A 23,907-nucleotide genomic window follows, 5' to 3' on the forward strand; every position below is an offset into this window, starting at 1 on the left:
TTTTAGCTATATAAGGTGATCTACACTAAGATTCTCTCCTGTAATTCAATAATGTTGCATTAGTGGGAATTGCATTTCATAGTTCTTGCAGTAAAGATTCACATAATCTAAAGTTAAACTGATAATGTTTGTTTCCCCATAACACAGTTTTTTTTTTTTATTGTTATTTACCTATACGCAGTATGTCTTGCCAAATCTTAAAACTCAATGTCTATAATTAGGCTTCTAAGTCTATCATCAGGCATATAAATAAAGTGACCGGTATTCTAATAAAGATAATAACCTTAAAACTTACTCAAGTTAGGACAAAATTCAGCCATGTTTGTTGAGCTGTTTAGACATGCATTTAAGGCCCAGCAGTTTTAAATTTGCAGATTATTAAAGTACTTTAGCTGAGGTGGGAATGTCTCTCTTCCTGCAATAGTAGTTGCCTTGGTTATCATGAATCCTAGTTTGCAGTAGTTGGAGTAAACTCTAAAAACATGTAAAATTAAATGAAGCTAACAGTCCAATGTAATAATGTTAACGTCTTTGGTGTTAAGTTTTTGTCATAGCTTTTAATGACCTTTTTCATATTAGTCTAAAGTTGTCATGAGAAAGATAGTAAAGTCAGTCTCTTGAGATTTGGACTAGTAGAAAGAAACTAGGTGAAAACATTGAAATTAGTGACAAGTTTTGTGCAACTTAACTTTGTTGCATATAAAAGAACTGTGTTATATAACAGTACAATTATAAAACACTTTCTCATTTGGTTGGGTTTTTCGTTAAAAACTTCTCTACCGTACGCAGCATGAGTAGATTATGCTATTGTGTGCTCCTGTGGAGACATTTTAACTACAGGTTTAATATCCTGCACTGGTAATCTATAACTGCAGTTCAAATCTTGTCTAGAATTGTGTTCTTCAAATACTTTTAAGCATTCCTAAGGAATACAAATTTTGTTCCTAATGTCAATAATAGTGAGAGGCAGTGACTGTTAGATGTTGTTCCACTTCGATTTTTCTCAACAGAATGGAAAAGCATGCATGTCATCAGTTACAAAGAAAAAGAATTAAGTCCTTACCTTCAAGTCATGCCAGTGATAGACTTGCTAGCCACATGATTCTCCTTGCTTTCCAGATTACAGGAAGCATTACATATTGTCTATGAAACCTGTGACTGTATCTTCCTGTGCATGCCAAAACAGGGATGGTAGTCTGTGGTTTTAGTGCTTAGATGCCAGTGTTTAGCAAACTAATACAACAAAAATATCAATTCATCAAGCTTTTTATACTCGCATGTATCTATCTACATTGTTTTACTTCAAAAAACATGCATGTTATTTGCCCTCATTAAATATAGGAGTATTAAAAAGTAGTATCCTGAAATCTGTGGTTTTGGCACCATGCCGTTAACAAGGTATGATACAAGATTCCAGCTTCTGTTTAGTAGCAAGCCTATTCTTATTTTTTCATAACTTTAAATTGCTTTTCAGAAGCAATATTGCATCGTCGTTTATATTCTGTTGTATTTATTTTACCAAGAGATTTTTCAGAATGTGATCGATCAGTGCTTCTGTCTTAGTTCCTGAGTTCAGAATAAAATAAGGTTCCAACTTCCTCTCAAACTAATCAAGGAGATGCATCAGTAGTAGATGAAAACAAATTTGTTCTAGACAGAACATCAGTTGATGGTTGTATTTTGACATGCTTTACCTTAGTGAAGTCATCATAAGGTAAATGATGAATAGAGAAGATGGACTAATATTTTCTACACTGTTTAACTGATTTTGTTTGTTTGTTTTCCATATATATATACACTATATATAAAAATAAAACTTGGGCATGGAACCTTCTTTGCAAATACATTTCTTTTTTTTTTTTTTTTTTAAATGTATGTGTTAGAAATCCCTTTTGTTTATTTTGTTGTTGTTTAATTATTAATTTATCTCCAAGAAATAAAATTAATCTAAGTAGAGTGTAGGGATAGCTTCTATTTCCTCAAACTGAAAGAGTAATAAATCTGCAAGAATGGAATTTAGTTTGAATAAGCACATACTAAACAAAAGCTTATGTGAAATGTTATGGGAAGACACTGCTGGGAAAAAAACAAAACCTGACACTTTTGCAAAACAATTTAATTTGGGAGGATGTGGAACTAAAATCCTATGTATAGACAAGTGTTTTATTTATCTCGATCACTTAATCTCTCAGTAGACATTAGTCGTATGTTTTACTAGTCTGGCTTTTGATTTTTGTAGATGTTTTTTAGTAGTGTTGACGGAGAGCCTGACAGACTAGATAAGACTTGACATCTGGCTCTATGGACACGTTTTTCTCAATCTCAGAACACTATGTCTGTGTAGATGTGTACAAAAAAACTATCCCCAATGTTTTCATGCAATTATAAAACAGATATAAGCTTTTTGGGCCCCTTTAGCCTACAGTTAAGTTCTGTGAAAACATTAAGTTAATTTTCAACAAGTTAGTATATATTTTCTTCATGCATTTAGGTTTTATAACATAGATAATATAATAATTGGAAATCAATATAAAGGAACACTTTAATGAAAGGAAATGGGAAATTTCACAAGACTCATGTTTGGCTATCTTTTAAATAAAAACGAACTTCAATAAAAAGCATTCAAGATCAATGCAGTTATTTATTCTTTCATGGGCTAAATTGTATTAAGCATTTAAAACAACAACTTGGAACATGCTTCTTAATATAAACTGCATAAAAGTAAGTACATTACAGGTGAATTCACGTATGTAAGTACATAAACTTTTTGTTCAGTAACTCAAATCAATAAAGCCTGCTATCATTTAACAAATTAATCCTATGAAGAACCTGCTTCGTGCTTTAATGATTTGGTCCATGATTATTCGCTGAATAGAAAAGAAGGCATGAATTGTAACAGATGGGGCAAGGTTTAATGAGGAGATTGAAATGGGAGATTTGTTTCTGCTAAGCCAACTATAGACAATTAGTCTTTACAGTTTCAAGTTAATAAGATTATTTCAATGCTACTGTCTTTCTGTCACAATGGAAACTCACTAATGGAAATCATTTGAAAACAGAGCAAAATAGCCTGGAAAACTTTAAAAAGAAAAAACTTTCTGCTTTTTTCAGACATGCATGTTGCTCTAATTTAGTGATCTGTAGATCTACTAGACTGTATTAAAATGGACAGTTGTGTATACACCTATGGTGTGACTTTATCGGTGCTGCAGCTGTTAAACTTACATGTTATTGGCAAGTTTACTGGGTGTGTAATTATTATTATTGCCATGTGTTACACCCACACTTCCTGGGAAAGCAAAAACTGCATTCCCTTCTGATCTCAGTAGTAGTTCTAGAATTTCACGTCATTAATGCCTTTACTAGAAGTCTAAGAAAAGATAGAAGTCAATTTTTAAACAGGCTTTAAGAATCCAAAGTATTTTTTTCCATTTGGCATGAAGTGTTTTTTAATTACAGTATTGTGTAACAGTATATGAGATAAACTCTCCTTACATTTAAGAAACAGTGTCGTTTTAAGGTAAAGCAGGCTGACTACTATTTTGAACGTACCAGAGTAATCACTGTAAGTAACAGATTACACATGTGTTTAATCATTAGTATTAACATTAAAGTTCCTAGAAGTTCCTAAAGTTTCTGGAATACATGCAAGTTCTGGATATATAAGGCTTGCTTTGCAAAGCTATAGCAGTGAATGTGCACGGTATGTCATGGGGAGCTTACAGAACTTTAGAGCCATCACACCAACATATTTAAGTAAGATTAGTTTTGCACTTTTTTCACTTTAACTCCTTTAAAGCATGTTGTTAAATGATTTATTATAAGAGATGGGCATTTCTATGTAATGTTATTTTATATTTTTATTTAGAGAGAGCAATTTTCATATTATTTCATAAGACAGGTTATGACAACATTAAAAGACAAAGATCTTATTTAATACTTGGTGAATCATTACATGTACTTTTCATAATCTTGTATTTAAATAACAAATGAAAAATATGCTTTAGCCATAAAGCAAAAAAAGAACCTAAGAGGTAAGTGAGAAATAAAAAGTAGTAATATGGAGAGAAAGAGAAAGGAAAAAAACAAATTATATTGCACAGTACCAATATAAAGCTAACATATAAAAAATATTTTGGGGTATTATGGAAATAGGATGTTTTGGCTGCTTCTTATACCTTCCGCAAATAAATATTTTGCTTCAGGTTTAGAGATGTTTTTTCAAGTGCTTTGTAAATTCGAGATCATTTTCTTTTACAAGTTTCATTTTTAAAATTGTATTTTTAAGGCAGAAAAAAAGAACATTTCTAAAATATCTGAAAACTCTGCAAAATATTTTCTGAGGTTTCATCCTCTCTTTGCAGATGATAATATACTCATAAACACAGGCGATTTCTTGCATATCTGATAGATGATGTTGAGTAGCACAGAACACCTATGACATTTCTTGTCCAGGTTGGCAAGTAAAATTTTAAGACTCTGACTATTTGTGTGTGTAACAGATTAAGAAATAAAACTTAAAAAAACCCCAAAATTCCTAAAAGATGTAATCAGTTCTGCTTCTGCTAGTGACACAAGGTGAATGTTGCTTTCCTGATGATCATCTCTCGGATTATTCTAGTAAAGAGTCTCCCTGAATCTCCATTTGGTTAAGCCTATGATTTCCCAAGTAATACATAGCTTCTTATTGCGTTCTTACTTGCCTTGCAGAAACTATTGCACAGTTGCCTTTTGTAGCTCTAGAACTTTGTAGAATGAGAACGTCTTCTTTACAGACACCCTCGTTCTTTTTCTGCCCCTTTCCTTTCACCCTTGCCAACTAAAAAAATCTCTTCAGTTCCTGAAGAGATAGCAGTTCACAATGTGTCTGTCCGTCCCCTCGTTTTCCCAAAATACGCTTTCAGTTCCGCACAATTGTCTTTTTTGCTGTACAGATACTGTGCTTGCTCTGCTTAAAAATTATAGAGCTGTGATGACCACTATCTTCAGTATTTGCTTGAGGGTTTTCTCTTAAAGCTATCTGTATTTAGTCTGATACATAATTTCCTTCATCTTGGCAGATGACTTTTTATAATAGGATTTCAAAGGTAAGGCTATTTTATAGATGACTCTCTGTAATATTTAGAAAGCTGTAAGGACTTGCATTTAGAATTTGGGTGAAAAATTCCAAAGAGTGGTTCAGATCAGAATCTGTATTAATTTTTTGTTTCCTCATTGTTTTCAATCCCTTATTCTAATAAATTCTGATGTATTTAACTCTTCTAAAAATGCAAGTACTTCAGACTGAAAATGGGATTTTTAAGTAATTAACTTGTACTTCAGATATTTTTCATTGTATCATTTCTAAGAATTTTTCTAGTTTAGAAGAATTCACAATTTAGTTGTAGTTCAGTTTCTCACTTCTTTTGATTAAACTGTCATAATTTAGATTCAAATGATACTACAGCATCTGTTTAATCAAAAATATTAGAATCAAATACTGTGTGTATCATAGATCAAAGAGCTGATTTCAGATGTTAAATTTGGGAAATTATGTTAAAGGGGAAATTTTTTTATGAAGTTGTCCGTCTATACTGACAAGCCAGTGTTACAGATCCCCTCATCATACCCCTACCACACATCTGATGCAATTTGGCTAATTTTCAAAAGATATTGATGAACCAGTTTTTTAATGTTTGCTGAAAAATATTATTGTGTGGCCAGTAGATTACTCTTGCCAGGCCCAAAAGTAGAGATATTTCTCAAAACATACTGTATTAGCCAGTTATCTTTTGAAGGAGCATTCCACACTATATTTTGATTACTTATTTGTTACAGGAATTGCATGAAATTAGGCTTGCAGCTCTGAATAGAACCACAGGGAAAAAAAATAAGGTACATATGAACTGGCTCCCTGGTGGATTACTCTCCTATTCAATGACAGTGTTGCTGACTGTAAGGATCCTGGCTCTAGATTTGATCCTACTAGAGCTTGAACCATTCCAGCTTGATAGCTAGATGAAGCAAACGGAGAGTGATAGTAGTTTACCTGAAATCTAGTAGCTGCAAAGCATGGCTTTTGTTTATTTCTGTACATTTTCTGTCTAAACATAGAAGCTTTTTAAATTACCTTTGCATCAGTAAAATAGATTCATTCTATATTGTTTATCTGCTGGCATAAATGTTTTGGGGAAGGAGACTAAAAAGGCATTCCGTTTCCTAGGGAGGGGAGTAGTGAGTTGCTGTTGTAGTGCCTGAAAATTACCCCACAGAGATGAAGTAGCTGACAGTGCAGTGAAAAGCATTAGCTACGGTGTTTTTGGAATGCAACAGCACAATATAAAAAACTGTCTGAATTCTGAACATCTTTAGTGTTTGTATCACCTACTTTTAGCTAAAATAAATTAAAACAGTTTTGTTACCTGCATCAGAGCTATTTTATCGTGCTGGTATCCAAGCATGGCAATAATAAAGAATGTATACTATTTTTGTTATCACTCCATAATGTCATTCTTTTTTTAACTTTTCCAACTATTATCCTGTCCCATAATTAGTTCCATTTCTCTGTATCAAACTACCATCCTTTTTTGATTTTTTGACTTTTTCCTAAATCTTCACAAGAAGCATGTGCTTGTGAAGAACACCATAGGCACATTATACCATCCTGCATCCTTTACCCCTTAAACTCCTGACTCCTGTATGAATGTTTCTGTTGCTACCTTATTGCATAATAGTTTCATACACCAATGTTAACTCTCTCTGCAGATATAGTGTAGCTATTTTTATCGCCAGAAATCTACTAATTACATTCTTTTTCCTTTAGTTGGCAATCTGAAATGATTTCTTAAGCATCTTAATGTGGTTCATGATAAATCACGTAGGAGCTATTCAGAATTCTTTTGCTGGAATGTAACTTGCCATTGCTACTGACATCATAAGCATCCATTGCTTATAGCACATCTCTACAGCAGATATTTTGGCTAGCATATTAGTTCATGAAATGCAACCAAAAAGTTTGTTTTCTTAAAGGCACATTGGTAGCTTTGCTAGCAACCACAAGAAGCTTTAGCCTTTTTTCAGGCTATGCAGTGGGACTTCCAGTTACTACCCCGTGCTTTTTCCACATTCTGCTTTCTTTACCCAGTTAGAGCATGGTTTGGTAACATTCTGCATGCTTCCAGCTATCGTTGCTTTTTCTGTTCATCTACAAATTATGGAAACAAGTGAAATAAGAGCAGATGACAGTAGGATTTAGCTTGATTCTTTGATTTTATCTTTTGTAGAAACATAAAGTGTTTGAATTCCAAAACACTTTCCAATGCTTATCACTGTTAAACTTTTCAAGCCAGAATTGATGTTTATGTTGAGTTAATGTGTGAATTGTTTTTCCTAAGAATATTACCAAACAAAATTATACTAGCTATTCACTGCAGTAGATGAAAGCCAGATCACTAGCACTTGTTTTGGGAGCACCTTGATTTTATGTTTTTCCAATAGATTGGAATTGCAATAATGATCATCTCAACTATTTCTCTAATGTGATTTCCCTGTTTTCAATGTGCTAATAACTCATCTGACCTTTACGTCTTGTAAAAACTTTTGGAATGCAAATTTCCTTTGACAGATTCTAAGTGAGCTTTTTGCCACTTTATAATCCGTACAGCCAAAGCTTGTGCTGTCTTTTTAGCGATACTTCTTATATGTAATTCTGGAAGTATTTTTCCAGAACTACGTTGCTCAGTCTTCTCCACAGTCTTACTGTTTATTCCAGAAATTATTCAAGTGGCCCTTACAGGAGTTCAGAAACTTCTTGAAGAACCTGAAGTTCCCAAGTATTGTGAAATCTATTTTTTATTTTTCTTAATAGGATGCAGCACAGATGCCAAGCAAGCTGAGGAGCAATCTGCAGCTGCAAGTGAAGAACTTTATCCTTTCTGTAGGGAACCAAGTTATTTTGAAATCCCTACAAAAGAATTCCAGCAACCTTCGCAGGTAGCAGAGAGCACTATTCATGAAATTCCAACAAAAGACACCCAAAGCTCCCATGCAGCAGGTGCAGGGCATGCTTCCTTTACCATTGAATTTGATGACAACACTCCCGGAAAAGTAACAATCAAAGATCACGTGACAAAATTCACATCGGAACAGCGTCACAAGTCAAAAAAGCCTTCTTCCTCCAGTGGTCAGGACCTGCCTGGGCTTCAAACGGTGATGATGGCCGCAGAGAGCAAAGTAGCAGATTGGCTAGCACAGAACAATCCCCCTAGAATGATATGGGAACCAACAGAGGAGGATTCCAAAAGTATTAAGAGTGATGTTCCAGTGTACTTGAAGAGACTGAAAGGTAAAGTGAATAATTCCAGATGTGCCTATTTTTGAAAGCAACGATTCCTCACCAGCATCCAGCAAGTTGGATCCCTGAGCCCTTGCGGAGTTCAGTTAAAGTCACAGATACTCCACATGCGCGCAAGGATCTGTGCTGGAAAATTTCATTGCAGTATTAAGTCTTATAAAGAGGATAGAAAACCAAATCCTAAATCATCTTACAAATAAGTATACTAATTGGAGGTATTATAGTACAGATGAAAAATTTAAAACATTGATCTCTAAAGGGAAAAGGAAAAAAACTAAACCTTAGTTAAACTTTATATATTTCCCATTTTCCCATGCATGACTTTAAAAAGCTGAATTGCTTTCTAGAATCAAAGCTCTGAAGTTCAAATTATGCTTTTAGCAACTCTTCCATTAGCATACGTTCTGTGAATATTCATGTACTCTAAGAAAATAATTTATGGCAAAGAATACATCATATAGTTATTCTGCTTAAATCAGATCATGTATGATCTGATTTAAGCAGAGTCAAGTTTGAGTCAGGAATCTGAAAGAGACCAAGAGCTTCAATTTTTATACTAAGCTTGCAGAATGTTGTATTTGTAATGGCATTCCAGGTGATTATACTTGTTCATTTACTGCAGACAGTGACACTTCAAAGAAAATTAAATCACATGCTAAGTGTGAAAAGTGTATTTTCTTTTGGATGCCACTTAGCAGAATAGAGAAGAAAGTAGTTTAGATGTTCAGATGAAGATTCCGGTGACATTCAAACTTTCAGAATGAAAACTTCTGAAGAACTTTTTCAAGCCTCTCTTACTTTCTGTTTTTAATTTCGGCAGTTTAACCCTACAATTCTGATTTTTCTTGATTCTGCAACGTTACCATGTCTAGCTCTTAAACCAGCTGAGACTGGGTACAACCTGCTTTGTCTTACTGATCAGAAGTCTGCTTTTTAAAGCTGACTTTTTTCCAAATTAAGCTAAAAAATAAAATTTTGAAAACAGAATTTTACCAATGAGCTAACATTAAGATAATAGCATAATATTTCTTATAGAGTATATCACAGAGCATTCTTTGGTTTTCATGATACTGTATTATATTCATGAACATTCTTTAAAATATATGTGCCATGTCACTTTGATAAATTGGCAGGGCTTTGTTTACAAGGCCTTAGCCTTTTCCTGGCAGAAGCTGCTCAAAGTTTGATAAATTTTCATCTGAGAGGTGCAAATTATGGGGTGCATATGGCTATAATAAATATCTGAGTTTTGTAAGCTTCTGTGATCTGTTTGTATTCTCACTCATTGCTTGTCCTTTTTCAAATTGTAAAGGTAGAGAACATACTTAGCCACTTTGAAAGTTTGATTAATAAATAAATGAATAAATAAATAGGTCTTCAGCTTTTTCATACAATATCCTGTACTGAAGTCACACTGCTAAAATTATGTTATATGACTCTCACTGTAGTGTTGATATTTATTGTTATTATTTGGAAGTATATGAACCATCATCTTGTTTTCTTAGGCACTGTATAAGTAAGTGGCAAACAGGAATGTAAGTTAGGATTTCAGCTTTGTATTCAGTGCTATTCATCTGATAAGTAAGGTTTCCCAATATGTGATTACTGTTTAACTGAATAGTAGCAGCATATGCTAACTATGCAAGTGAGAAAACCTTAAAAAAAAAAATAGTTGCACATTCTATGTACACATGAGTAACACTTGATCCAAAAGAGTTCAAATAAGGTAAAACTGTTCCTTCCCAGGAACTGAGATAAACTCAAAAGTGTAGATGCTTTCATAGTGCACGAAGTTGCTCTGTGTTAAAAGTGACTTAATGTGTATGAGTATCCAGGCATCCATGCATTTTCAGGTATCATTACTAAGTATATTTATAAGCATATATATGATTTAATAAATACTTAATCTTTATTTATATATCTCAAAATCCTTATTTATATATCTCAAAGTATGAATGGAATGTGGAAGTGTGGAATGAAGTAGTAGTACCAACCATTTCACATGCATACATCAGATGCCAAGGGCAGTGAGTGACGGAAAAACTCATTGTATTTCTTGCAAAGAGTAATAAAGAATTCACTCCAATTTTCAGTAGACATTTCTCATGATAAACTGTTGTAAATGCATGAGGAATCCAGCAATATGAATTGTGGCTTTCAAATGGTATTTTCAGCTACCAGAAGGGACTATTTTAGGATTTTCTTTTTCCTCTTAACCTTGCCTTAGAATGTTTCAGTAGTCATTTCTAATCAACTGGCTGTCTAACAAAATTAATATAAATGGGAAACATACTATAGTACAGCTGGTAAAATACTGGCTTTTGTAAGTCACTGATAAGTATTCACAGGTGAGAATATTGGTGAAAAGGGTAATTCATTGTTTGACTCCTAGAAAGTTGAATGCGTTTTCAGGAGCTGCACAAAATTTGCAGAGACAGGTGCTGAAAGCTGTTGGTGTCTAAACAGAAAACCAATTTGAAATTCTTTTCTCATTTTGCTGGTTTCTTTTGTATGTGTTGGGTTGGGGTTTGGGGTTTTTTTGTTTGTTTCATTGTGCTGTATATTCTTCTGCTTTTCTTGTAGGGAATAAGCATGATGATGGCACACAAAGTGATTCAGAAAATGCTGGTGCACACCGGCATTACAGTAAGCGGGCAGCACTTGAAGAACACTTCAGGCATCATCATGCAGAGCTGAAGAAGTCACACCAGAAAGTCCATTCTGCAGAAAAGCAGCAAGAGCAAACTGGTTTGAGTCAGACTGCCTTTATGATTGAGTTTTTTGATGAAGACCATCCTCGAAAGAGACGTTCTTACTCTTTTTCTCAGAATGTAGGAGCTCTGTGCCCAGAATCTCCATCTCCAACACCTCATGCACGAGCTGAAAGAGTGAAACCTACATCAGGAGAGAAAACAGTCCCGTCATCTGTGCAAGCCAGCTCATCACATCACAGGGCAGTACACAGTGTTCATGCAAAACTTCTAAAACAAAAATCAGAAGAACCCTCTGCCGCGTTACCTGTCTTACAAGCTGCATTGTTAAGGAGTTCAGGAAGCCTTGGCCATAGGCCTAGTCAGAACCAGGAGATGGACAAAAAGTTGAAAAGCCAACAGGTTTCTGCTGCTACTGAAAAGGACAATGAGGATGACCAGAGTGACAAAGGTACTTACACTATTGAGTTGGAAAATCCTAATTCTGAAGAAATGGAAGCCCGTAAAATGATTGACAAGGTGAGAAACTTAAAATGTGTACTGATGTCAAAGTGGTATGTGATGTGTGGGCAACAGTCTACCACTTTGATTCTACTTATTAAAGCTACTGCAATAGTACAAGTTTTTTAACCGATTTATAATGATGAAATGTGGAATGTCATAAAAGCAGCAGCAGGCATTTGGTTAAAAATCATTCCTGTTTGATACTGCTGTTCTTCTAGTTTGGTAGTTTTAATGCATCTTCAAAAGATTTAAGTAGTGTAAGAATACTAGGCAACAAAATTCAATTACCTGGTATTTTTATGAGAACTGTTAGATTTGAATTTATTATGTCCCTGTGGAAATACTCACCTGTTCTTAAAATCCTATGCTCTCTGTAATTTTCAGTATATAAATTGGTTCCATCCTATTTGTCATATAGAATAGCATGTAAATGTTTTCTATACTTACAAAAAAAGTATATTCAATGACAGTAGCTTAAATTTCAGCATCCATTTTAAAAAGTAAGTATAAGAATGCTTTCATTTTCTGAAATTTTTTACGTGATAGCAATATCGTTTTCCTAGTCTGAATATAGGTATATGCTTCATTAGGCTTAGGAATCTTATGATGACCAACTTTTGCTTCTTGGTAACAATATAAATAACAATACAAGTCGCAATTACAGTTAAATAACTGCAAATAACTCTTTCATTGGATTCAACCGGAAGATATGGGTAAGCAAAGCTACGTTTAATCATTCGGCTTAACTGACTGTTGAAGGTGATTTTATTTTTTTTTCCAGTTACTGTTGTGTTTTCCTAAACAATCCATTGTGGTAGAATGCTGGCATCCAAATCTAGGCAATTTTTTGGCCAATTTAACAGGAAATTAATAGCTTACTTGTTATAAAATCATCTAACGGTTGATTCTGTGTGTCTAAAACTTTTTCAGAGCTGAAAAAATACATTAATACATTTAGAATGAATTTTGACTAAATGTTGAAAAATATTTTTTGAAAGAAAAGCTAGCTTCTCTATTTTGATTTTGTAGAAAAATGCTGACCTGGTAGCGAAATGGGAAATTTTATTACAGATGGCTTTATATTATAAAAGTTGTTTATGGAGCATTTGGGAGGGAGGGATTAAAACAATCACCTTCAGTAAAATCATAAATAATTTCACCTCTTACAAATTCTGAAAAGGGGATTTTTGACTTCTTTGAGTCAGTATTCACAGAATTTCTCAGAACTAAACTTGCTTCATTCCAAATGAAGCAAGTGAATATTGAAGAATGTAATTGCTTTGACGTAGTGACTAAAAATATCTACATTTAATTCTTAGGTTATAAATCTTCAATTAAATTGCACCAGAAAACGTGTAAGTCCTGTTTTTCTAAGTATAATTGAGCAATAGGTTTTATTTGGAAACCAGAAAAAAATAATAACATTTGGAAATCCACAATATATGTACTTTATAAGAATGTTAATACTGTCTAATGTTTAATAAGATTTCAAATTATTTGTGGTCTTTAATATCTGTTCAGGATATCCACAGTCAGTTTTTTGTTTGAAACAATTCTCTACTCTTACAGGAGAGATTCAGGAACAGGAGGTGAATGTAAGTGTTAAGGATAGTAGTAAAGTACTGGTTAATATTCTTAGGATTATATAAAAAGCTTTTGGATATCATAAATACCCCTTACTGCTAACCTAAAAAGTGTCACCACTGGAACTTAAAGATTTACTAGGAAGTAAAGCACAGATGTTTTTTCTTTGAGATCTTCTGTGTCTTTTCACTTAGTATCTGTACTGAAGCATTATGAACAGTATATTTTACACCCAGTTCAGAGTCCTGCTGCACAATTCTTATTGGATTTGGTAATATGAAAGAAGTATAATTTTTTTTTATGAAGTGCAGAAAAACAGTGAAGAAAATCAAAACCAAATGGAAGCCAAAATTTCTTCCTCCAGCTGAGCTCAGCTTTGCTTCCCTCCTATTTTAAATTGCTAATGCTCTGCAGTCTGTTACTTTGCTGAAGGTGGGTAAGTGAAGAATAAGACAAAGACTTCTGTTAGCCTGTTTACTGCAGAGCTGCTTTATTGAAGATTTAAGAGAATTATTGGTGTACATTTTATCAGTAATTCCAGGGTAACCTCTCTTTCTTTGTTGTCAGGTCAGTCCTTTTTCTCAGCAGTTACAATGCGTACTCAATTCAATTGAGTCTCATTTAAGAGTGTCTGTTGGTTCAAAAGATTGACTGAGATGCAAGAGTTGCATTTGCTAAGATTGGGGTGAAAATGCACTACAAACAGCAAGGATAACTTTCTAAAAAATTTGGACACATAATGCAGTCTTGCCAGTAACAATTTACACTAGAATGGTGCTGAGATCGTGTCTGGTTTACCTGAAGAATTTCCTATGGAATAAAATACTTCTGGGTTTGGGTATTTTTTCTCTTTTACTGGAAGAAAGGGTGAGAATGACCAAAATACACAAAGATTACTTTCGGTGTGACTCATTCACTTAGGAAACCTTAGCCTTAGCCTTGCTCCTGTAGGTAGAGTCTACTCTTCTCTGTAAAGAAACATAAGAGCAAACCACAAATGCAAGAGTGGCATTAACTTGTCAAAAATCAAGGCATGATTAATAATCCTTCTCTGAATTAAGAATGCAAGAGAGATATGCAGGAAATTGAAGTTAAAATTCTCAGAAAAAAAATGGAAAAAATATCTATCTGTATAATTTGAAAGGGGGGGGGAGACCTTAATATTGAGCTATATTTTTTCCTTCAAAAGTACCTTTTTTTTTTGATATAGCCTTTTACTAAAGTTGCTAGGAAGTAGACTCAAGGAAAATAGATGTTTGTGTGAAATGATTTTAAAAATCCAAAAATGCTTTCCTGCTTTTTCAATATCTTGATTTGATTTAATTGACAACGGTCCATTTTTTTCCACTGCTCCTCTTTCAGTCAGTAGGAAAAAAGTATTGTCTCTACAGCAGAAAAGGAGTAGAATAAAAAACAACATATTCTGTTTTTCTTTAACGTTTTAAAGCCTGGCTTTTGAAAAGAGAATTTTGAAAAAATAGTCTGAAGGAAAGAGGAAGACATTTTCTAAGTATCAGAGGAAAGCTTTTTAGTGTGAGATACTTTTCCCTGAGAGAGAGGTGTAATCATTTATCTGCAGTGATGACTTCTCAGAGTGAATGTCTATCACTTACCTAAAATGAAATTTACTTCTATCACTTCCAAAAACATTGAGACTCATGTCTTATGCAACTTTCAACATGTAAATAACTTGCTGAGCCAATGAAATTAAAATCAGACAAGATATCAAGATCTGACAGGCAAGGTCACTGGAATAAAATCAGCTTGTATAAATGCCCACAGAGACTGAACTGAGCAGGAAAAGATAAATTTGTTAAATTGTTTGCAAATTTGCAAGGTTTAAAAAAAATAGACCTGTACATGCCTGGAATCCTCCAAAGAGTATTCCTGTTTCACTTGTATGTCAGTTAATCATTTGGATTGATTGTATTTTAAGATCTTCTGTGCTTCATGCCAGCCATGATAGGAACTGGTGTAATTACTTATTATTTCAGAAATACTAGTAATTATTTCTTCTGTGCTGTTATTTGAATTCTATTCATAAATCTTAAAGGTGTTGTCAGAGCAAGTAAATATCTGTGCCTTGTGGCCAGCTTTGAACAGGTTGCTTATGACACACCAGTTCTAATTATGTCTTTTAGAACAAAACAAACATCTTGGAGAGTAACTAAAAAATAAATTTTAAAAATTAAATAATAAGTAGAAAAATAAACAGCATCAGATTTTGTAGAGGTTAGGAGAAATCTCTGGCTACATTACTAAGCAGAGACAGAGAAGCAGTCCTCATAAGAAGATTTCGTAGTTGTTTCTGGTTTAAAATATAAGGCATATACATGTACATTTCCAGGGCAAATATCAAAACATGAAACTATCATAGAAGAAAAATGGGTACGGCTTAGGGGTTTTTTGTTTTGTTTTTGCTTAAGCGAATTTCATTTCATGGTATTTCTGAATGGAAAGATCTCCTATTTTAGAGATAGTGGTTATAATTTGCAAACAGTTGCAATCTGCAGTTGTTACCTGCTGTAACTGTGTTCTCTTGTGAGTCAATCAACTGGTGAGAATGCTACCTCCACAATATTTCTGTGCTTACATAGGATCCAGCTATGCTTTTCACAAGTAAGACAAACCCATGCACACAAACTCCAACTTGTATTACTGAGATTTTCGCCAAAACACATGTCCTAGTACTTCTGACTCATTTTATTTTTCAGTAACTTGACATTGTTACTATTTCTTTCAAATCCTGCTGGTTTTGATATATATAGAGATAGAACAAATACTGCCATTATTACTGGTATGGAAATGTGTTGTATATTTCCCTCGTCTATCACTAAGTTTACCTGCATTTTTATTCTATCATAGGTTTCCATATGGTCCTCTGTTACCTTTATTTTACAAAATATAAAGCAAGATTGGTGCTATTCCTCACAAATGTGTGAGATATTTTTATTTGTTCTCTACAGTATAAATGTATGGTTGTGTCTTAATGTTCTTTATAAATAGAGAACACTTGAAAAATAGCAATAAATCTTGTTTCCTAAAAGTCCTTTCATTAGCCAATGATATTTCTACATCAAGGTGTTCAAACGTCACTTAAATTCATAGAGAAGTATGAATTGGTTAGTAAGCAAACAGGTTTATAAAATAAATACATTACCAAGGTGAAAGAAAGCTATAATTGAATAATAGATGCTGGCTCACTTTTTATACTTGTAGAGCTCTCTTCAAAATTACCATTGAGAGAAATTTCATCAATGTGTAAAGAAGAAAACCTGCTCTTACATGCTACAAAGACCACCTTGAACATACCAGGCATACAATACTCTCTACTCAAATAGCTTCAGAAAGCCACAGTTCTTTCTAGCAGAATAATAGTTTTATTGTTGCAGCGGACAGATAAGTACAAAATAAAACAAATTCAGGATTTCTATTTGATTTAGAACATATTTTCAGTGTTAATTTTAACACATACAATACACAAGTAAATGGGGCAGTTTGTAGGATTTGTTTTTCCTTTACATCCAGCCGTTCTGCCCCTTAGATAGGTTCAGTGCTTTCTTCTGTTAACACTTAGCAATTGCTCTCTATTTTGCACTAAGTTATAAATTTTCTATCTGTTTTACGTTTTTTAAATAACTTAATTTGTTCTGTTAGAAGGAGGTTATTCTCTGCCATCATATCAGGTTAAAAAATCTTCCTAGGACACAGAAAAGGTAAGTCTGTCAGTGGATGAAGGAATTCAAAATTATATTTCTGCAGTTCATCTTCCTTTTTATTGATATAAAAAGACTGAAAATCATCAGGCTAATGAGCTTCCGTTTTTCAATAAAGCAAAATACTACCAGTAATAAATTTTAATAAATGAATGTGCAAATAATTCTGGATGTGTTTGGAATATTAAATACTTTGAGGCTGTTGCAATAAATAAAAAGCAACTCAGTGAGTTTTTTGCAAGCTCTTCCAGGGTTTTCTTGAGGGCTGTCCTTTTTTGTTTGTTTTGTGTTGTGTTTTTTTTGTTGTTTTTCAGCCAATTTCATTTCAGGGTATTTCTGAATGGAAATACTTTGTGGAACTATAGCAGAGTTAAACTATTCTGTGCATGTGTGGGAAGGGAAGGAACAGAATAGAGGCTATGTATGTGTTTCAATTCTCATCAGCCTAGCTAACCAGGGAATCTAGAATGCTATAGCAGCTAATATGTGTATGGAAGCTTAGATAAAGTTCTGTTTGGTCACAAAATAGTTTTCTTCAGTTATATTATATTAATTTAAATTTCCTGATAAATAATTGATTTTTTTCATTAGCAAAGTAATTTTAAATCTCAAATTCAACATTTTGATTTCCAACCAGAAGTAAAACTTGAAAAAAGGTAACGAAAAAAACAAACCTCAGTCCATCCTTCTGCCATCTTCAAAAAGAATTATTGTAACTATTTAATGATTTTGTTTTCATTGCAAAGTTCATATTTTAGATCATGTTCCAATTTATTTTAAATCGCAAAACGATGCTGTTTTAAAGTCTTTGTTTACATAGCTACCCAGGCCATAATAGTAATGACCTTGTTTTTAACGTCCATGCTATCATCTTTAATTTTACTTTATTATATACTGTGCAAAGAGAATACATAAAATATTATTCTATTGACGCAATCTTGAGAGAGATTCTTTTTTCCTCTTTAAAAATTTGGAATAACTAAAATTTTGGAGGGAAAGCTGTGTTGTTGTTCATACAGACACCAGGTTTTCCATTTTCGCTTTTTACATCTTACTGCTTGCGATGATACCTATATTTCAGTTTAGTTTGCCTCTTCTTGTTTTGTTTTTTTTTTTTGTTTCTTTTTTGAGTATGTGTTTGAATGGGAATCTATTCTGAAAGGCAATTATAATAAAATGGAATCTCCTTACTCGCTTTGCTCGCAGGGTATGTTCATACCATATTATGTTACTGGCTAATGTGTTCTTCAAGGACTCCGTACTTTTATTTTTGAATGATTTGTTGTTGTTGCTTTAAGTTTTCATAAAGCTTTTTTACCAGATCTTGTCTTCTCTGTTTTCAAACCTTGAAGTTTTATCAATAATCTTGCAGGTAGCATGAAACATTGTATTAAGTGTAAAATAACTGCTAAATGAAGAATTGTGGACTGACAAGTTTAAGATTAATGTTATTCTAAATATTTTGAAAGTCAGAGTGACAAAGTCATAAGTAGGTATTTTATTACATTGTTATATTTGTATATATCAGTCTACTGTGAGAAGTATCGACTAATTCAGATGTTTTCTATCATTTGTAAATAGTGTACAATGCACAGCAGGGATTGATTTTAAAACATGGAGCCATATACCAAATCAAAACATTTTTTTAAGATCTGCAAGTTTTTTTAGAAAATGTATATTCTGAAAAGAATCAAGGGACAGGGAGTAAGTTACGAGAAAAAAAAATTTCAGCATGTTTCAATGACTGTTTAAGAAACCAAATATCTGTTTTCAGAAAATGATTTTCAGATCATCTGTCTTTACACACCCTCTAGGTTTAATTGCTTTTAGCATTGCTTCAGCAGTTTCATCTATAAAGAATGCCTTTTAGCCCCACAGAGAGTCTTGGTTGCAGAATGACCATATTTTATAAATACAGTGCTGAAAAAGCAGTAGAACAGTTGAAGCCTATCAAATCATCTGAGTATTTGGTCAAGAATTCCAAGGATGTTTGTAATCTTTTTTTCTTCTGAGGGGAAGAATCTTATTGTTTCCTTTTGAATTTGGAATTCTAAAGAAAATGAATCCTTCACTATAGCAAATAGGTATAAAATATGTGTGCATGTAAATATGTAACTGGCGTCTGGTAACAGGAAGTTATTAGACTTGGCACATTGATCCTTTTCATTCGCTTATGTAGCTTTTTTTATACCAGACTGTCTTGCATCTGATTCTATATCTTCATTATATAGTTAAAATGACATAAACAGCTTCTGTGAAAATCCGTGGCTATTCGTGAGATATGCCCTGCACAGAACACAGTCTGTTTGCCTGGAGTGGTTAGGATAACTGCCAAGAACAAGCAAAAACTATTAAAATCAGACTTCTCAGAAGCAACTTGGTTAAACACAGTTCATGCAGTAGCTAAACACCACGTGAACTTAGGCATTGTGCTCTGACTTATCACGCTTTCTCAAAGGCGGGAAGAAAATGTTTGCCTTTTGTCTTTTCTATCTGATCAGTAACTCTGACTTTTAACAACCAATTTACTGTATATTATGGATGTCTGGACTATCTTCTTTGGAAGAATCATGAGGAGCTCAGTCTGAACACATTGCCAAGATGATCTGCGGTAACGATCTGAAGCCTCTTCCATTTCTCTGCTGTCTGGAATCCTCTCTTCCTGTCAATCAAGCATCCCCTGAGTGTGGCTTATTTACACTTCTTTTTGCTTAGTACATCCAAACTGTGTCCAAATCCTGCTTGTGTTTCCAAATTCATGTCTCTTCCCTGTTTCTTTTTTTTCCCCTTTTTTCTTTCTTCCTTTCTTGCTGGTCTGACTGTATCAGTTCGCAGCTCAGTTTCTGAAACATACTTTTATTTTACTTCCCTGAAAATCAAATCTCATCTTCCTTTCCCCTAAAAAGTTAGGAAACATAATTGCTATTATAATTTACATTCCCATCACTTTACGATGGTGAATACCTTATTTCAAATTTAATCACTTGCTCCTTGTTTTATTTTGCCATGGTCCTGTCTAATGCACTGTGGAGTACAGTCCCTTGTGCCTCACCTATTCTCCACTTTGATTTGGTTTGCCTTTTTAACGGTTCACCTTTGGATTCCCTCTTATATACTTTCTGTCTTTGGGTTTTGTTCTGCTCCTTGTGTACAGATTTTCTACACTGAAATTATTAACATTTAAGTCATCATCCTTTTCAAATACATCTCCAGATTGTGGCTGTAACTGTTGTTAGGATCTGAAAGAACAGAAGGGGAATTACTGAAATACTTTTAGTTTACAAATACCATTATTAATGGGTAGCTCTCTGAATTGCAACTAGAATCATTATTTATTTGTTGGTTTTCTGTTAATCTTATTAATATTATTATTAATTGTTGCCTATCTGTTAAGACCACACCAAATTTTAAAACTAGATAGAATTCTTCAGATTTTTATTTTGAATAAAATTTATGCTCCTAGTTTGTGTTAGTGCTCTTCAGAATGCTTTCTAATGCTTTGTGTAGTAAGTATGTATGCAGAGCAATAGAATCTCTGTTCTAATACACATAATTTGCTATAAAACTGAGTGAACATACTAGGAGTCTCAAATAAGACCTTTTTTTCCATTGATATTAGTATCTTCAGCAATGATTTGCCTGAGGAACTGTATCTGTGGATGTTAGGTACTGAGTAATTATAATTTTGTAGAACTGCAGTGTGATCTTCATAAACCATGAAATAGTTTAAAATTAATGTCCTGGCATTAAATAAAAGTAAGTATTAAGTCTCCCAACACTAGGAACTCTGAAAGGCACGTAAATGAGATACAACTGGAAGAAGTTTATTCTTACTCAAGAACTTTATAAATAGCACCTAAGGAAGACATCAAGTCGTGTTTTGTTGGGTTTTTCTTAGCTAACCCATTTTCTTCCTTTTGATTCAGAAAAATGGTTCCTTGTGCCATTAATTTTTCTGATCAGTTTTTATTTTAATTTCTGGAAGGTCTCACATACATCAGTAAAGAAAAACTGCTTCTGTGGTTTTAAAGTATCATCGCTTTTGATAATTAAAGTCATTATACTGACTTCTAGTGTAGTTCATCTGTGGTACAAAAGATATTAATTCATGTGTTGGGGGACAGGGAAGGGGGAAAAGGAGAGTGAACAAGACCAATTCCCAGTCCACTAAAGCTAGCTTGTGCTAAAACTATGTTTCAGCTATTGTGACAAGCAGGTGTGCTCTGAGTCATGAGCTGTTTTCACAGGGAAATGTGTATGGCCTGCCAAAACAGATTACTCCACTTTCTACAAAATTAGCCCTTGCAGAAAAGAACAAGGCATGTGCCCGGGCTTGGCCCTGTAACTCGTGCTGTCTCCAAAAACACAACAGTACTTGCAATTATTGCATCTTGCTTGTATTGTGTTACATAGATTGTGTTAATTCTTGTTTGTTATTGGATAAAGAATTTTTAAAATTACTTGTTTATTTAGATAAAGTTATATTCTCAGTTACAATGTTGGAAAGACTGTTGCTGAGATAAAGTGATGGAATTTATTGATGACTACATCAAGGTGCAATTGTTTTGCTATCAGTTATTTTGTACTTCTCCACTTTTCAGGTTGAGTTTGCATTCCAGCAAGTAACAGCATCATGCATAGGACTTGCTATATTTTAGCCTGCTGTTTTGTCCCTTTGTTTTACTTGTAGAACCACAGATTGTAAATGGAGTATCGTAGGGGGGAATCTTTGGAGAGCTTACTGTTCATTGCTTTGAAATTGAAAAGTGTGTTTCATGAACTTTTTCCCTGCTAATGTAGGAGATTTCATTACGTGTCAGCCACAATGTAAGCAGTTCTGCAATTGAGAAATTGCTGGATTTCCCTTTGGGTTTTCTCAAAGCTGACTCTTTGAGCTTGGAAGGCTGACCTGAGATGCTAAGTTATTACCTAGGATACTCTTATTAAGGATCATAGGATCACATAAGCTGGAAAGGACATTAAGAGGTCTCTAGACCAACCCCCTGCTCAAGGCGGGGACAGCTTTGAGGTCAGACAGGTTGCCCACAACTTTATCCATTGGGCCTTCACGCCCTACAAGGACAGAGACTAGGCAGCCTTGCTTGGCTGTCCTTAGAATGAAAAAGCTTTTCTTTATATCCTGTCTGAACCTCTCTTGTTTCAATTTATGCAAGTTACCCTTGTCCTTCTGCCATGCACCACTGTGAAGAGCCTGCCTGTCATCTTGATATGCTCCCCATAGGTAGCGTGGGCTGCTGTTAGGCTCCCTCAAAGCCTTCCCTTCTCCAGACTGATCAAGACCAGCTTCCCCAGACTCTCCTCACAGGGAAAGTCCTTGACCATCTTGGTGACCCTTGTTGAGTTCCCTCCAGTTAGACAATGTCTCATGTATTGGGGGGACCACAACTGGACGGTCTATCACCTGTTAATCCATTTGCTTAAGAGGTCAACTGGATTGCAGGTTAAGCAAAATTATGTTGACTACATTTCATAAAAGGGGATTGATTTTCTACAGCAATGTTGTGGTCATTCCCTTGCCATTCAGAATGTCCTGATATACAATGGAAATTGTTTCATGCTCCATAACAATGAAGTAGTTATTTTCAAACACCACCACCACAGTTTATATGATGTTTCCGACAGTTACACTATTACAGTTGTGTGGCAGAAACCCTGCAGGAACCCTGTGTAACAGTGTAGGTTGGTGCAGTGCCCAGATTTTTCCCTGTCAGTCAGATTTCGGGGATTCTGTGAAAATTACTAACCTGGTTTTTGTTTTGTAACTTTATGAAACTTGAAGAATTTAGGATGAAATAATTTACTTTTTCTGCTAAAATATATAAAATATTTCATAAAAATAAATAACAGGACAGAGCAGGGTAGAAAATTTTAACTTTCCAGAATGATTGCTTATAGGAAGCTGTTAGCTTGAAAATACCTTTCTCCAGTAGTTTAATTTTTAAATGTCATCTCTTTAAAAATCAGCATTAATATCTGTTGGTTTGTTGTGTTGTTTTTTTTTTTTAAAAAAAAGATTTCTAGGAATTGTTTTCTTCATGGTGCATACAGCTACCTAAGTTAAAAAATAAACATATTACTCCATATTCCCCAGAGTCTCTCCAAAAAAGCAAGATCATGATTTTGTGAAAGTCTGTATTGTTTACAGTGATATAAAAAAGTGTAAAAGATTTAGGAGGCTTCTTTTTTCTTTGACAGCTGTGTGGATACGTGTGATCTGAGATGGTTAGGAAAGTTCTTGAAGTCATAGAATGCATAGATTCTCTTTACTTCCTTTATCAAAAATGAAAAAAAGTCATTCTTCCAACATCTCACCATGTCCAAACCTGTATCTTGGAATCTGGCTTCATCTTTTTCTTCCCCAAAACACAGTTAATCAAAATATAGATGGTGGTTGCTTCTGTTTAAAGCTATAGCTGCTGTCTCTGACAAACACAAGCTTTACAGAAAGAAACTTCAGTCTTTTTGTATAAGTAGATAAGAGATGCAGTGATGGGTGTCATCAGGATTTTTTTGGTTACATTATTCCCTAGACCCCACTTAAATGACTTTGAAATCATGAAGATATTTGAAGAACAGAAACATCTGAAGAATTGTAAGCCTTGAAGAATGTTATTCTGTCTTTGCAGGAAGATACAGGTGTCCATCCATTCAGGCTTCAATCACAACAGCCCAGTGTTTGCACACATACCTTATCATAGCTATCCATCAAGTTCAAATTGCATTTTTCTAAATGGTAGAGAGATTGTTTCCAGCAGAAACCTTCAGGTTATTCCATGACTGTTTCTGATGAGGGTAGATTCTCACTAATTGGCAAACAGCATAAGTGGATTGGTTAATCATGAAATTCTGATGGTATTCATTTTCTGAAGATGTGTGACAGGTGTGTAAGTGATGTCCTAAATTTTTTCAAATATTAAACATGAGTTGTTTTACTTTTTTTAATAGTTTTCATATTTAAAGTCTTAATTATGTATTAATGGCGTTGTTTTCAAAGGGCTTTTATGTATCACTGTTCTGAAATTAGGCTTTGGACTAGATC

At 34.0% G+C, this 23,907-nt stretch overlaps 1 protein-coding gene across 4 annotated transcripts in view; it reads left to right on the forward strand.

Annotated features, from left to right (window-relative positions):
• Positions 1 to 23,907, forward strand: part of CEP170 (centrosomal protein 170) — a 106,813-nt gene that overhangs the window by 38,375 nt on the left and 44,531 nt on the right. For all 4 annotated transcript variants that reach the window (XM_063328925.1, XM_063328926.1, XM_063328927.1 and 1 more), the window contains exons 8-9: positions 7,847 to 8,323; positions 10,916 to 11,562. In XM_063328925.1, coding sequence (XP_063184995.1) covers positions 7,847 to 8,323; positions 10,916 to 11,562 — 1,124 coding nt within the window. The remainder of the gene's footprint in view (positions 1 to 7,846; positions 8,324 to 10,915; positions 11,563 to 23,907) is intronic.

The sequence above is a fragment of the Chroicocephalus ridibundus genome, chromosome 3, assembly GCF_963924245.1.
Source record: "Chroicocephalus ridibundus chromosome 3, bChrRid1.1, whole genome shotgun sequence".
NCBI lineage: Eukaryota > Metazoa > Chordata > Aves > Charadriiformes > Laridae > Chroicocephalus > Chroicocephalus ridibundus.